At 41.6% G+C, this 12,697-nt stretch overlaps 1 protein-coding gene across 1 annotated transcript in view; it reads right to left on the bottom strand.

Annotated features, from left to right (window-relative positions):
* TAMM41 (TAM41 mitochondrial translocator assembly and maintenance homolog) overlaps positions 1-12,697 on the bottom strand; it is a 49,843-nt gene that overhangs the window by 16,176 nt on the left and 20,970 nt on the right. The window contains 1 exon segment of the mRNA NM_001206935.1: positions 5,685-5,830. Within this exon segment, the coding sequence (NP_001193864.1) occupies positions 5,685-5,830 (146 nt within the window).

Genomic DNA, 12,697 nt, shown 5'->3' with positions numbered 1-12,697 from the left:
TGGAGGATAAAGGATGAGCTTGCTGCATGGATGATTTGGCTTAGTACGTACTAGCTGAAAATGATACATTACAGCTTCATCCATGGATAGGCCTGAAAGACATTAAGGAAGGGAAATCCTCCCAAATGGGTATGCTTCAGATAGTGCACATGGTCACCCACTTTACATGGAGAATGTAGCCCCAGGTAAGAACACACACAGACCCATGGGTATGAAGCATGGTTTGCAGGTTGAGTGGGCCCAAAAGGAAAAAGACTGGAAGACTGAAGACAAAAAACTAGGGAGAAGAGGTATGTGGATGGACTTATGGGAGGAGCCCACTAAGCATGAAGAACTTTGTATTTTGGTACAAAGAGAGGATTCTTCACATAAGAATCAACAATGACCAAAAGAACAATTCAGAGAGTTGATTAAATAGCCTGACATTCCAGTGCAGGGACAATGGCTCATAAAGGAGTAGCCATGATGGCAGGAATAGAGGCTTTGCCTAGGCAAGGCTGACTTAGCTACTGCTGCTGTTAGTCTATCCTGACAGCAACAGAAGCCAAAGCTAAAATCCTGATAACAGGACCATCTCCTGAGACTAACCAGTCACTTGGTGGAAGTTGACTACATTGGACTCCTTCCACACCTGGGGCAGTAATTAATCTTAATTGGAAGTAACACATATTCTGAGTATGGGTTTGCCTTTCCTACCCACAGGACCTAGCCAGTACCATTACAGGGCTTACAAACGCACACTTCACCATTGTGGTTGTACCATGTAACATTACACATGGAACCCATTGTAGAACAAAAGAGGTACAGAGGTATGGCGATGGGCATAGGACCATGGCTCCACTTTTCCTACCATACACTGCACCAAAGCTGCCAGACTGATAGAGCAGTTCTCAAAAAGGGGAAATTTGGGGCCCACAGAGCAAAGAATTATAAAGCCTAACATGCCAACAGTACCCTCATTAAAAAATCCTGTTAGGGGATCCCTGGGTGGCGCAGCGGTTTGGCGCCTGCCTTTGGCCCAGGGCGCGATCCTGGAGACCCGGGATCGAATCCCATCTCGGGCTCTCGGTGCATGGAGCCTGCTTCTCCCTCTGCCTGTGTGTCTGCCTCTCTCTCTCTCTCTCTATGACTATCATAAAAAAAAAAAAAAAAAAAAAATCCTGTTAGAGCAATGAGGAACAGCTGAACCAGCAGCTTGGAGATGATACCCTGTGAGAATGGGGTGCTGTACACATCCTACACTAATGCCTGTTATACAGTACCACGTTCCCAACTGATGGAACACATAGATCTGGGAACCAAGGTGTGAAAGAAGTAGGTCTGCTTCCCATCATTCCCAGTGACCCACTCAGGAAATGTGTGTTTCCCATCCCTACAACTTTAAGACTTTAAACTTAACGCTATGATTGCTACCTCCTCTATTCAGATTCAGACATGGAAAGGAGTCACCATAGTGGCAGAAGTAACTGATCCTGATCATCAGGGGTAGGGCTGCTGGTACACATCTCTCAGTACCCCTTGCTCTGTTTAGATAGTAAAGGGAAAGGCAGCAACCCTACCCTGAAATGGGCAGGGTGACCAGGTCTCAGATGCCTCAGGGATGAGGGTCTGGGCTACCTCGTCTAGCCCAGCACAAGTACTAGATGAGGGTGAAGGGAGTTTGGAATGGGTAGTACAGGAAGGAGCAGGTGGGTGTCAGTTATAGCCTCAGCAGCGCTAGGAACTGTAGCTCAGTCACACAACATCAAGAGAAGAGAAGAGAAGAGAAAGAAGAGAAGAGAAGAGAAGAGAAGAGAAGAGAAGAAGAGAGAGAAGAGAAGAACGGAGAAGAGAAAGGAGAAGAGAAAAGAGGAAAGAGAAGAGAGAAGAGAAGAGGGAGAGAATAGAGGAGAACGAGACAGAGGAAGGAAGGAAAAGGAAGGGAGGGAGGGGGGGAAGAGGGGGGAGCGGGGAGGGAGGGAGGGGGAGGAGGAGCGTGAGGGATGGGAGGGAGGGAGGAGTGGCGAGGAGGGGTGATGTGAGGGATGGTATGGAGGTATTGGGATGGTGATGGCGGAGGAGGAGGAGGTCCTAATGGTATTTCTTTCTTCTTTCCCTGTCCCTTCTGCGTTTCTTTCTCTTTCTTTCTTTCTTTCTTTCTTTCTTTCTTTCTTTCTTTCTTTCTTTCTTTCTCTCTCTCTCTCTCTCCTTCCTTCCTTTCTTTTCTTTTCTTTTCTTTTTTTCTTTTCTCTTCTTTTCTTTTTTTTTCTTTCTCATGAGAGATGCAGAGAGAGAGAGGCAGAGACACAGGCAGAGGGAGAAGCAGACTCCATGCAGGGAGCCCGATGTGGGACTCGATCCTGGTACTCTGGGATCATGTGCTGAGTCAAAGGCAGACGTTCAACCTCTGAGCCACTCAGGGGTCCCCACTAACCTTACTTTTCCCCAGGATAAGAGATCAATTAGATTGTGCAGCCTTTCACAGGCCATAGTAAGGAATTTGGAAATGTTTATCTTCAGGGTCTAAAGAAAATTCCCAGCCCTTTCCCCTTGCTCAGTTTTCTGAAAGTTGGCAGCTAGGCATATTATACTTCCTGATCTGAAGCCAAGGAGCAGATGATGTCCCTTTGGAGAAATCTTTCAGATACTGACATTAAAAGAAACAGAGACAATGTAGAGAGCAAGATAAAACTTCAAAAATTATAATAAAGACCACTAAAGGGATGAGAAAAGATATATATTTGGAAAACAGGAATAGGATGCTATAAGAAAAAAGGAACATTCAGAGGAAATTAAATATTTAATAGTAGTGCTAGAAGATCAGTTTGAGAGATTCTTCTGGAAAGAAGAACAAAAACCCCAAAGAAAGCAGAAGGAGGAAAGAGAAATAAAAAGGATCAAACAAGGAGGTCCAACAACCAGCTAACAGGAATTCCAGAAAGAATGAAGAAAATGGATATGAAGAAATTATTATAGAAATAACAAAACTTCCTAGAATTGGAGGTCATGAGTATTCAGACTAGAAAGGCTCATAAAGTGCCAGAATAATAGTGAAAAACACATATACAAAGACAGACTACCATGAAATGTAAGACTGGAAAAAGATCCTAAGCATAGCATTGTCCAAGAGTTAAAAAGGTCATTTCCAAAGGATAGGCAATCTGAATGTCATTAGACTTCTTAACACAACACTTATAAACTAAAAGAAGTAATGCTATGACTTAAAAAGTCTGAGGGAAAAATTCCAACCTAGAATGTGATATGTAGCCCAAACTATCAATCAGTGCAAGGATAGAAGGTTTAGATGTACATGGTCTCAAAAAATTTACCTTCCTTGCAACCTATGTTAGAGAGGTACTAAAAGGTATACTTCACCAAGATTAAAGGGCCACTAAGAAAAAAAAAGAAGATAGAAGATGCAGAAAACCAAAACCTAACAAAGGAGAGAGGCAGAAAGAACCGGCAGGGTGATAATGAAAAGATGCTCTAGGAGAACAGCCACTCAGCAAGCCTAGAAAATAGCCCATCCAGAAAGAACAGGGCACACAGAGCTCCAGGAAGAAATGTCCCCAAGAAAAACAAGAAACAGAAAAAACCTGATGTATTTGTCTATAATGGGGGAAGCTATACAGATTTGTAAGAGGGTATGAGTTAGTGACAGGTACAAAGAAAATCAAGCAGATGAAGAAAATGAGACAATTATTAACTCCAAGAAAAACAAATCTGTATAGGAAAGGAAATTTCATAGTAGCATATCTCAGCAATGAAGAAAAGGTAAGTTTCATAATAATGTAAATATTGAACATTAACCCAACCAAAAATGAAATAACCGTATGTGGAGCAAGAGGGATTGAGGCAGGAAGAGGGTGTGTGCACATGTGCACAAGTGTGTGCTTATTAATGGAAATGACAGAGGAGAGTAAAACAATACTCATCCTCCAGACATGGATAACAAAAATAAAGTATAAAATAAAAAAAAATCAAGAAATAACAGTCAAATCATATTGTTTAGAAACCCGGAGGTAAGCATAGGACCCACTAACAAGATGAAAGCAGTGGGCTCCAGGAAGCAGCATGGAGAACCCAGAAGGTGGCCAGTAGGGAACTGCTACTTTCTGTTATAAACCGTGAGGTCCCATTTGGTTTTTAAACCATGTGCACAGGGATCCCTGGGTGGCTCAGCGGTTTGGCGCCTGCCTTTGGCCCAGGGCGTGATCCTAGAGTCCCGGGATCAAGTCCCACATTGGGCTCCCTGCATGGAGCCTGCTTCTCCCTCTGCCTGTGTCTCTGCCTCTCTCTCTCTCTCCCCATGTCTTTCATGAATAAATAAAATCTTAAAAAAAAAATAAACCATGTGCACACATTACCTCGAGAAAAGTAAAAAATTCTTGCAAAATTTGTTCAACTGAGTGGAGGGTATTCTGGGCATTTCATATTACTCTCATTTTTTTTGTTTAAAGTAATTCCTTTTTCTTTTTTTTTTTGAAAGTTCCCTTTCAGTTCTAGAAATTACTTAATTCCATATTCAATATAATATTAGTTGCCCCTGTTATTTGGAAGAGGAAGAACATTAAAAAGGTAAAATACAGGGATGCCTGGGTGGCTCAGCAGTTAAGCCTCTGCCTTCGGCTCAGGGCGTGATCCTAGAGTCCTGGGATCGAGTCCCACATCGGGCTCCCTGTATGGAGCCTGCTTCTCTCTCTGCCTAAGTCTCTGTCTCTCTCATGAATAAATTAATAAAATCTTAAAAAAAAAGTAAAACACAGTGTTCTTTACGCTAAAGATAAAAAAAAAACCCCAACTCTCTGGTTTCTATAGTTTTATCTATTTTTTATTTTTAAAAAATATTTAATTTATTTATTTATGAGAGACAGAGAGAGAGAGAGGCAGAGACATAGGCAGAGGGAGAAGCAGGCTCCATGCAGGGAGTCCGATATCGGTGGAACTAGATCCCAGGACCCAGGGATCATGCCCTGAGCCAAAGGCAGACGCTCAACCACTGAGCCACCCAGGAGTTCCCAGTTTCTATAGTTTTTTAAAAAATCTTAAATCCAAATTATTTTCCTCAAAGGAAAAGTTCTTTAATATTTATTTTCAAATATTTAATAATATAAATTTTAAGATATCTAGAAAGAAAGTTTCATTTATCAAAAGGAAAACCAAGACATAATAAACATAAGTGAGGAGAAAAACATCAGAGTATGTATAAGAGTCCATTTATATAAAACAAACCCAAATAAAAAAAGACCAAACTTGCTCATACATGTGTATATGTACAAATAAATACAAAAATGCATGCAAAAAGATCTAGGAGAATATATGCCAGACTGTCAGTAAATTTACATCTGGGGAGGCCAGCGGAATTGGAGATGAAGAAGGAAATCTGAGAATTTTTCACTTATTTTGATTGGTAGTATGCATAAGAAGAGTTTCAAATGCCAAAAAGGATGTACATGATGAAGACGGGTCCCTCTCCCACATTAGCCCCAGGTTCCCTTCCCCAAAGGCGGCTTCTTATTACTACTCTCTTATGTTACCATTTAGCATTATTCCAAATACACAGACGAGTATGTTTACATATGAAACTTACTTTTTAAACTGTAAAATGTTGTCACACTAGTCATACTACTCTAACCCTTACTTCTTTCTCTTAAAATCACTCTTGCCTTAGAAACAACATAAATTATTTCCCACATACGGTTTACCTCCAGTCTGCCTTGCTGGATTTTATACACCACTTGGGGATTGTCCTGCAGTATGTTGCCATACAGCTCACGAAAGTGGGCTATGTTGGGCTTCACAATATTCAACACTTTTGTCTTATCCTCTCCAAACACCATCCGAAAGTCGCCTGGTTAAAACAAATGGATAAACAAATTTTCCACTAAGAGTACACATCCTGACCTATAAACTATAGCCCCACATTCATCTGACGCTAGCTCCAGATGACTAGCATCCCACATTCAAAACATTTTATTTTCCTCTTTTTTTTTTTTAAAGATTTTATTTTATTTATTCATGAAAGACACACAGAGAGAGAGAGACAGAGACAGAGACAGAGATACAGGCAGAGGGAGAAGCAAACTCCACACAGGGAACCTGCCTGATGTGGGACTCGATCCCAGGACTCCAGGATCACACCCTGCGCCAAACGCAGGCGCCAAACCGCTGAGCCACCCAGGGATCCCCAATTTTCCTCTTTAATTAAAACCATGAATACATTACCCAAGGAATGCAGGCACTTGGTTAGGGGGAAAACAGACCCTCTCAAGTCATAAAGCCCTTTAGGGGATCCTTGGGTGGCTCAGCGGTTTAGCGCCTGCCTTCGACCCAGGGTGTGATCCTGGAGTCCTGGGATCGGGTCCCGCATCAGGGTCCCTGCATGGAGCCTGCTTCTCCCTCTGCCTGTGTCTCTGCCTCTCTCTCTCTCTGTCTCTCATGAATAAATAAAATCTTAAAAAAGTCATAAAGCCTTTTATGCTAGTTAAAATGCAATTACCTAGGTGCAAAATGTAATCATCGGAAGCTGATTTGTTTTTGTTTTTCCATCGCAGAAGCACCTGTACTTATAATTTTTTATTCTGTGAGCAAAACTGTCTGTGACCAATCACAGAGCTGCAGTGTCTCACCTTAGACATGTCTTTGCAAATGCTACTTGCTACTGTTTATTCAGCTTGAACCTCTTACTGCATTTGTGCAAGGGCTTCTGCGTACTTTATGAATATAAAGAACTTTACCATATTTGATAAGGGCAGGAGCAGTGAGTGTTAAGAGTCCTACCTCGTAAGAAGAGGTTTACATTTAAGATTAACTTCTTGAAAGCAGATGTCTCTTTTTAAATTGCAAGTGGTGAGAAATAAGGAATGTTACATTTGCCTGTGGGATGAAATGAGCTGCAGAATAGTTCTGAAGAATAGAGGCACTTTTTTTTTGTTTTTAAGATTGAGAGAAAGTGAGAGAGCACAAGTGGAGGGGGAGGAGCAGAGGGAGAAGGAGAAGCAGACCCCCCCCCCAGTGAGCAGGGAGCCTGATATGGGAAGAGCCACTTCTGACACAAATTTGAAGTGCCCAAGCCTGCTTATGCCATTGGCAATTACCAGCAAGGTGTAGAGGGAAAAAGATGATGAAATGTAAAAACTTTGAGGGAATGCCTACTGGGCTAATGTGTGTTCAAAATAGGCTGGGTACATGTGAAGGCTTCTCAGGTGAAGCCTGGTGAAAGCACTCTGAGTGAAACCTTTGTTGGACAGGTAGAAAGTCCAGGAAAGTAGTTAGTTAGCAAGTGTTGGCAGGTACCCAGCTGCTGAGGAATTCCAGGGGATCAGGTGATGAAGTAATTCATCATTTGAACTAGGTCACTTTTTTTTTTAAATTTTTTAAAATTTTTATTTATTTATGATAGTCACACAGAGAGAGAGAGAGAGAGAGAGAGAGGCAGAGACACAGGCAGAGGGAGAAGCAGGCTCCATGCACCGGGAGCCCGACGTGGGATTCGATCCCGGGTCTCCAGGATCGCGCCCTGGGCCAAAGGCAGGCGCCAAACCGCTGCGCCACCCAGGGTTCCCTGAACTAGGTCACTTTTGAGGGTGAAGTGGGCATGATGAATAAATACCAGGGTAAGTAAAAATTGGGCAAACCCAAACATATGGTTACCCTTGCCAATTTATCTCCTTGGAGGTGGGGTGGGCAGGAGAGGAAGGAATCATTGAAATTATTATAGGCCAAAACAGGTATTACTAGACCAAACTATTGTTTTGGAAAAAAATAAAGATACTCAATAGTATGTACTTCAGTAAGGAATAAAATATGCTAGGTTTTAAAGCTTCAGAGGACCAATTTATGCTACAATTTTGTGGAGAGCAGCTGGACACTGCAAACTTCAGGAAAACAGATTTACAAACAGCCTCTGGGATCCAACCTTTGTGACATGAGGTCTGTTCAGGGCAGTGAGTAGAAGTGAGTTCCAGTCATAACAAGCTGCCCTAAATATGGACGAACTTATTTTTTCACCTTTATTTTATTTTTAAAAAGATTTTGTTTATTCCTCTGACAGAGAGAGAGAGAGAGAGAGAGAGTGAAGGGGGGGGGGCAGCAGAGGGAGGATAAGCAAGCTCCTACTGAGCAGGAAGCCTGATGTAGTGCTCAATCCCAAAATCCTGGGATTATGACCTGAGCTGAAGGCAGATGCTTAACTGACTAAAGCCCCCAGGGGCCCCTTTTCACTATTATTTTAAAGAGAAAGAGAGTTGTTACGTAGTTAAATCCTGAGATGATTGCTAGTGAGGGTGTAGAGAAATTGGTCCTTTGACATAATACTAAATTGGTAAAATCCTTTGGAAAGCAGTAGATGAAACAATCTCATCTCTAGAGAGTGAGCCTAAAGAAACAGACCCAAACAGAGGTCCAGAGGTAATGCTCACTGAGCATCTGGTTAAGTGCCAAACATTGTTGCAAGTGCTTTGCTATATTACTTTATTTAATCCATACATCCCTATCCTCTCAGATACTATTCTATCCTCATTTAGCATCCGGGCAAAAAGGACAGAGATGAAGTCACCTGCCTGAGATTTCCCAGTAAGTGAATACACTGCATACATAAAACTATTCACTGAGGCACTCAATTATAAAAGCGAAACGCTGGAAGCAGCCCAGAAGTCCAACAACAGGGGAATGGATAAGTTACAATGGAATCCCATACCCTACCACAGAACAGTGTGCAGCCATTAAAAATTACAATACTCACACACGGCTAGATGAAAAATGATTATATAGTAGTAAGAAACTAAGACAAAAGTACAAGAAGAAAACAACTTCGTATAAAAATAGGAAAAAACAAGACAGAAAGATTACATAAAAATGTTGTTTTTGCTCTAATAAGCACATATTTATTATGGGTTGTTTTGGTGTGAGTGTGTTTTACGCTGTTACCTTGTTTAGTCCTGGCAAAGCCTCCTAATGAAGGTACTAAGTATTCCCAATTTTAAAATTGAGATTGAGGTGCAAAGGTCCAGCCACCTCTCGGTATCAGAGTAGTGACATTTTAGGTGACTAGTGTTACTCTACTTTGCAGTTTTTCACCATTTTCCTCACTTCTATAATGTTGGCATATTACTTCTAGCATTTTTAAATAGATGCATGGGATGCACAGACATGCTAACTTGGCAAATGTGCATGGAGAGGCAGCTGGGTTAACTTTCAATCGTGTAAATCCTTATGGTTTTATTCAGAGCCCATAAATGGATTCTATCAATCTTGGAAGGGTTAAATGTCATCGGACTCTGAATCCAACATGGCTGGCTCTGAAGTAAAAGATCAGTTTGTTATCACCACTGAGTTCTAAACGTGTGTGTCATTTCTTTTCTTCCTGTACATTCAACAAAGAGTTCTTACATTTTAGATAGTAACTGAGAGTGGCTGTATTTCACTAAAACGTAAAAGCAAATGAATCCAAATCCTCCCCCAAAGAACATCTGCATGGAAAATACTCTTGGGATGCCTGGGTAGCTCAGCGGTTTAGCGTCTGCCTTTGGCCCAGGGTGTGATCCTGGAAATCCGGGATCGAGCCCCACATCGGGCTCCCTGCATGGAGCCTGCTTCTCCCTCTACCTATGTCTCTGCCTCTCTCTCTGTGTCTCTCATGAATAAATAAATAAAACCTTAAAAAAAATACTCTTGATCTGAGAACGTGGACGGGGGCTTATTCATCCCTGTACCTCCAGCTCCTTATGCACTGCCTGGCACATGGAAGGTACATTGACAAACGTCTGCCGAATCGGATTTCTCCAACTGTTGTGCAGCAGAACTAGCTCAGCCACAGGGAACCACAAGCAAATGGGCTTATTACTCATTTCTTCAGAACAAAATGAATAAAATTGTGGGCACAGCATGACCCAGCATTTTGATCATAAGAATCAATTTTTCTTACCTCCAGAGATGTTTGCAACAAAACACAGGGATTGAGAAAAACTGACTGCTGACTTTTATTTTATACCTCTACTGGTAAGTTTAACTCTTGACTGCTCAAGCCAGAAAACTGCCAGTCTAGTAACAATGGACAACCAAAAGGATAATTTCTCTTTGACTTTGAAATGAAATAAATACAGAGGCTTGTAAAGCATCTGTAGTTGGCCTGCTCTGTGATTCCAGCATGCTACCAGCGGCCAGGGGCCTTAGTATGAATGTAGGGATGTAAGGGGCTGCTCCGTACAGTGGAAAGTCTGGCAGTGCCCTGTGGTGACTGGAGATTGACTGTTCTGAGTCAGCTCTCTTACCTGGAAAATGGCTGTAACCAACATACTGATCTCACAAGGTTATTTTTAGATTTAAATGAGTTAAGGCAGCAGACAAGGCTTTGTAAAGAGTAAAACAGATTATGGTTGCTATGATATCCATATGGGATGAGGAAAGGATGGGGGAAGAGGGAGCCCTTGAGTCTTTGAAAATAATAACTGGCTAACTTTCCCCTAAACTCATTGCAGTACTGCTGTTATTTCATTCAGTTCAATAGATATTTAAGTGGCTAGTAAGTACCAGAAGCTTTGCCAGATGTTAGAGATAAAAAGATACATGCCCTACCCGAGGTAGGAGGTGCTATGAAAACAGATCATTTCACTGTGGGTTGCAGAGGTGGGTATTTCTTATATGGTAGTATTTAAGAACAGTAGCTCCAAACTGGATGTTAATACAGCAGAATTTTAAAGAAAGATTTATTTTATTATTTGAGAGAGAAAGAGCATGTGAGGGGAGGGGCAGAGGGAGAGCAACTCAAGGGGATTCTGTGCTGAGCTCGGAGCCTGACATGGCACGGGGCTCAATCTCACAACCCCGAGATCACGCCCTGAGCTGAAATCAAGAGTTGGACGCTCAACTGACTGAACCACCCAGGCACCCCAAATAATACTCATTGTTCTTTAAAGATTTTACTTATTTATTTAAAAGAAAGCATGAGCAGAGGGAGGGGCAGAAGGAGAGGGAGAAGCAGGCTCCCCACTGACCAGGGAGCTCAGCTGGGGCTCCATCCCAGAACCCCGAGATCATGACCTGAGAAGGCAGATGCTTAACTGACTGAGCCACCCAGATGCCCCTAATATTCATTTTTTAACAGCTTTCCTTTTTTTTTTTTAGGGTAGCTTTTTTTTTTTTTATTTTTTTTTATGATAGTCACAGAGAGAGAGAGAGAGAGAGAGAGGGGCAGAGACACAGGCAGAGGGAGAAGCAGGCTCCATGCACCGGGAGCCTGATGTGGGACTGGATCCCGGGTCTCCAGGATCACGCCCGGGGCCAAAGGCAGGCGCCAAACCGCTGCGCCACCCAGGGATCCCCAACAGCTTTCCTTTTAATATAATTCACATATCATATAATTCACCTATATAAAATAATTTTTTTTTAGTATTTTTAGTATATATCAGAGGGTTATGCAACCATCTAATTTTAGAACATTTTGGCCTCCCTAAAAGAAACCCTGTACCCATTAGAAGACACTGTCTCCCTCCACCCTTTCAACCCCAGCACTAGACAAAGACTAATTTACTTTCTGTATCCATATATTTTCCTATTCCATTTTATATAAATGTAATTGTACAATAAATGGTATTTTACGACTTAGCATTATGTTTTTAAAGGTCATCATGTTGTAGCCTGTGTCAATACTCATTCCTGTTTACGGCTAAATAATATTCCATTGGATGGATGGATGTATTACATTTTTTTTAAAGATTTATTTGTATTTATTTTTGATAGACATAGAGAGAGAGAGAGAGAGAGAGAGAGGGGCAGAGACACAGGCAGAGGGAGAAGCAGGCTCCATGCCAGGAGCCCGACACGGGACTTGATCCCGGGACTCGATCCCGGGACTCCAGGATTACGCCCTGGGCCAAAGGCAGGCGCGAAACCAGCGAGCCACCCAGGGATCCCCTGTATCACATTTTTAAAACCCATTCCTTGTCTGATGGACATTTAGGTTGTTTCCATTTTTTAGCTATTTTTAATGAATAGTGCTGTGATGAATATTTGTGTACAAATTTTCATGTGGATATGTGTTCTTGTTTCTCTTGGGTAGATACTTAAGAACAGAGTTGCTGGGCCATATAGTAATATTTTCAGGAATGGCCAAAGTGTTTTTCCAAAGCAGTTGTACTACTTTACAACCCTATCAACAATGCATGAGAGTTTCAATTTCTCTCCATCCTTGTCAACACTTGTTCTTGTCTTTTTGATTATAGCCATTGTAGTGGGTATGAAGCACTGTTTCTGGGGTTTTAACTGGTATTTCCCTAATGACTAATGATGTTAATCATCTTTTCATGTGTGTACTTGCTATTTGTATACTTTCTTTGAAAATATGTCTCATCAAATCCTTTGCCCATTTTAATACTGGATTATTTGTCTTTTTATTGCATTCCAGGAATCTTTTATATTCTGGTGCTATTCTTTATCAGATATACAATTTGTAAATCTCTTCCATGTTATTAGTTGCCTTTTCACCTTCTTGAGGGTATTGTTTGCAGCACAAAAGTTTAGTTTTCATACAGTTTTCCCATTTATCTGTTTTTTATTTGTTGCTTGTGCTTTTGGCATATATCTAAGAAACCACTGTCTAACCCAAAGTCACTCTGCTAAGAGCTTTTTAGTTTTAGCTCTAAGATTTAACTCTCATATCCATAATCCACTTTGAGTTAACTTTATGCATAGTATGAGTCACGGGCCCAAACTCATTTTT

Source organism: Canis lupus, chromosome 20 (genome assembly GCF_011100685.1).
Source record: "Canis lupus familiaris isolate Mischka breed German Shepherd chromosome 20, alternate assembly UU_Cfam_GSD_1.0, whole genome shotgun sequence".
NCBI lineage: Eukaryota > Metazoa > Chordata > Mammalia > Carnivora > Canidae > Canis > Canis lupus.
This window is presented reverse-complemented; position numbering and strand designations above follow the sequence as displayed.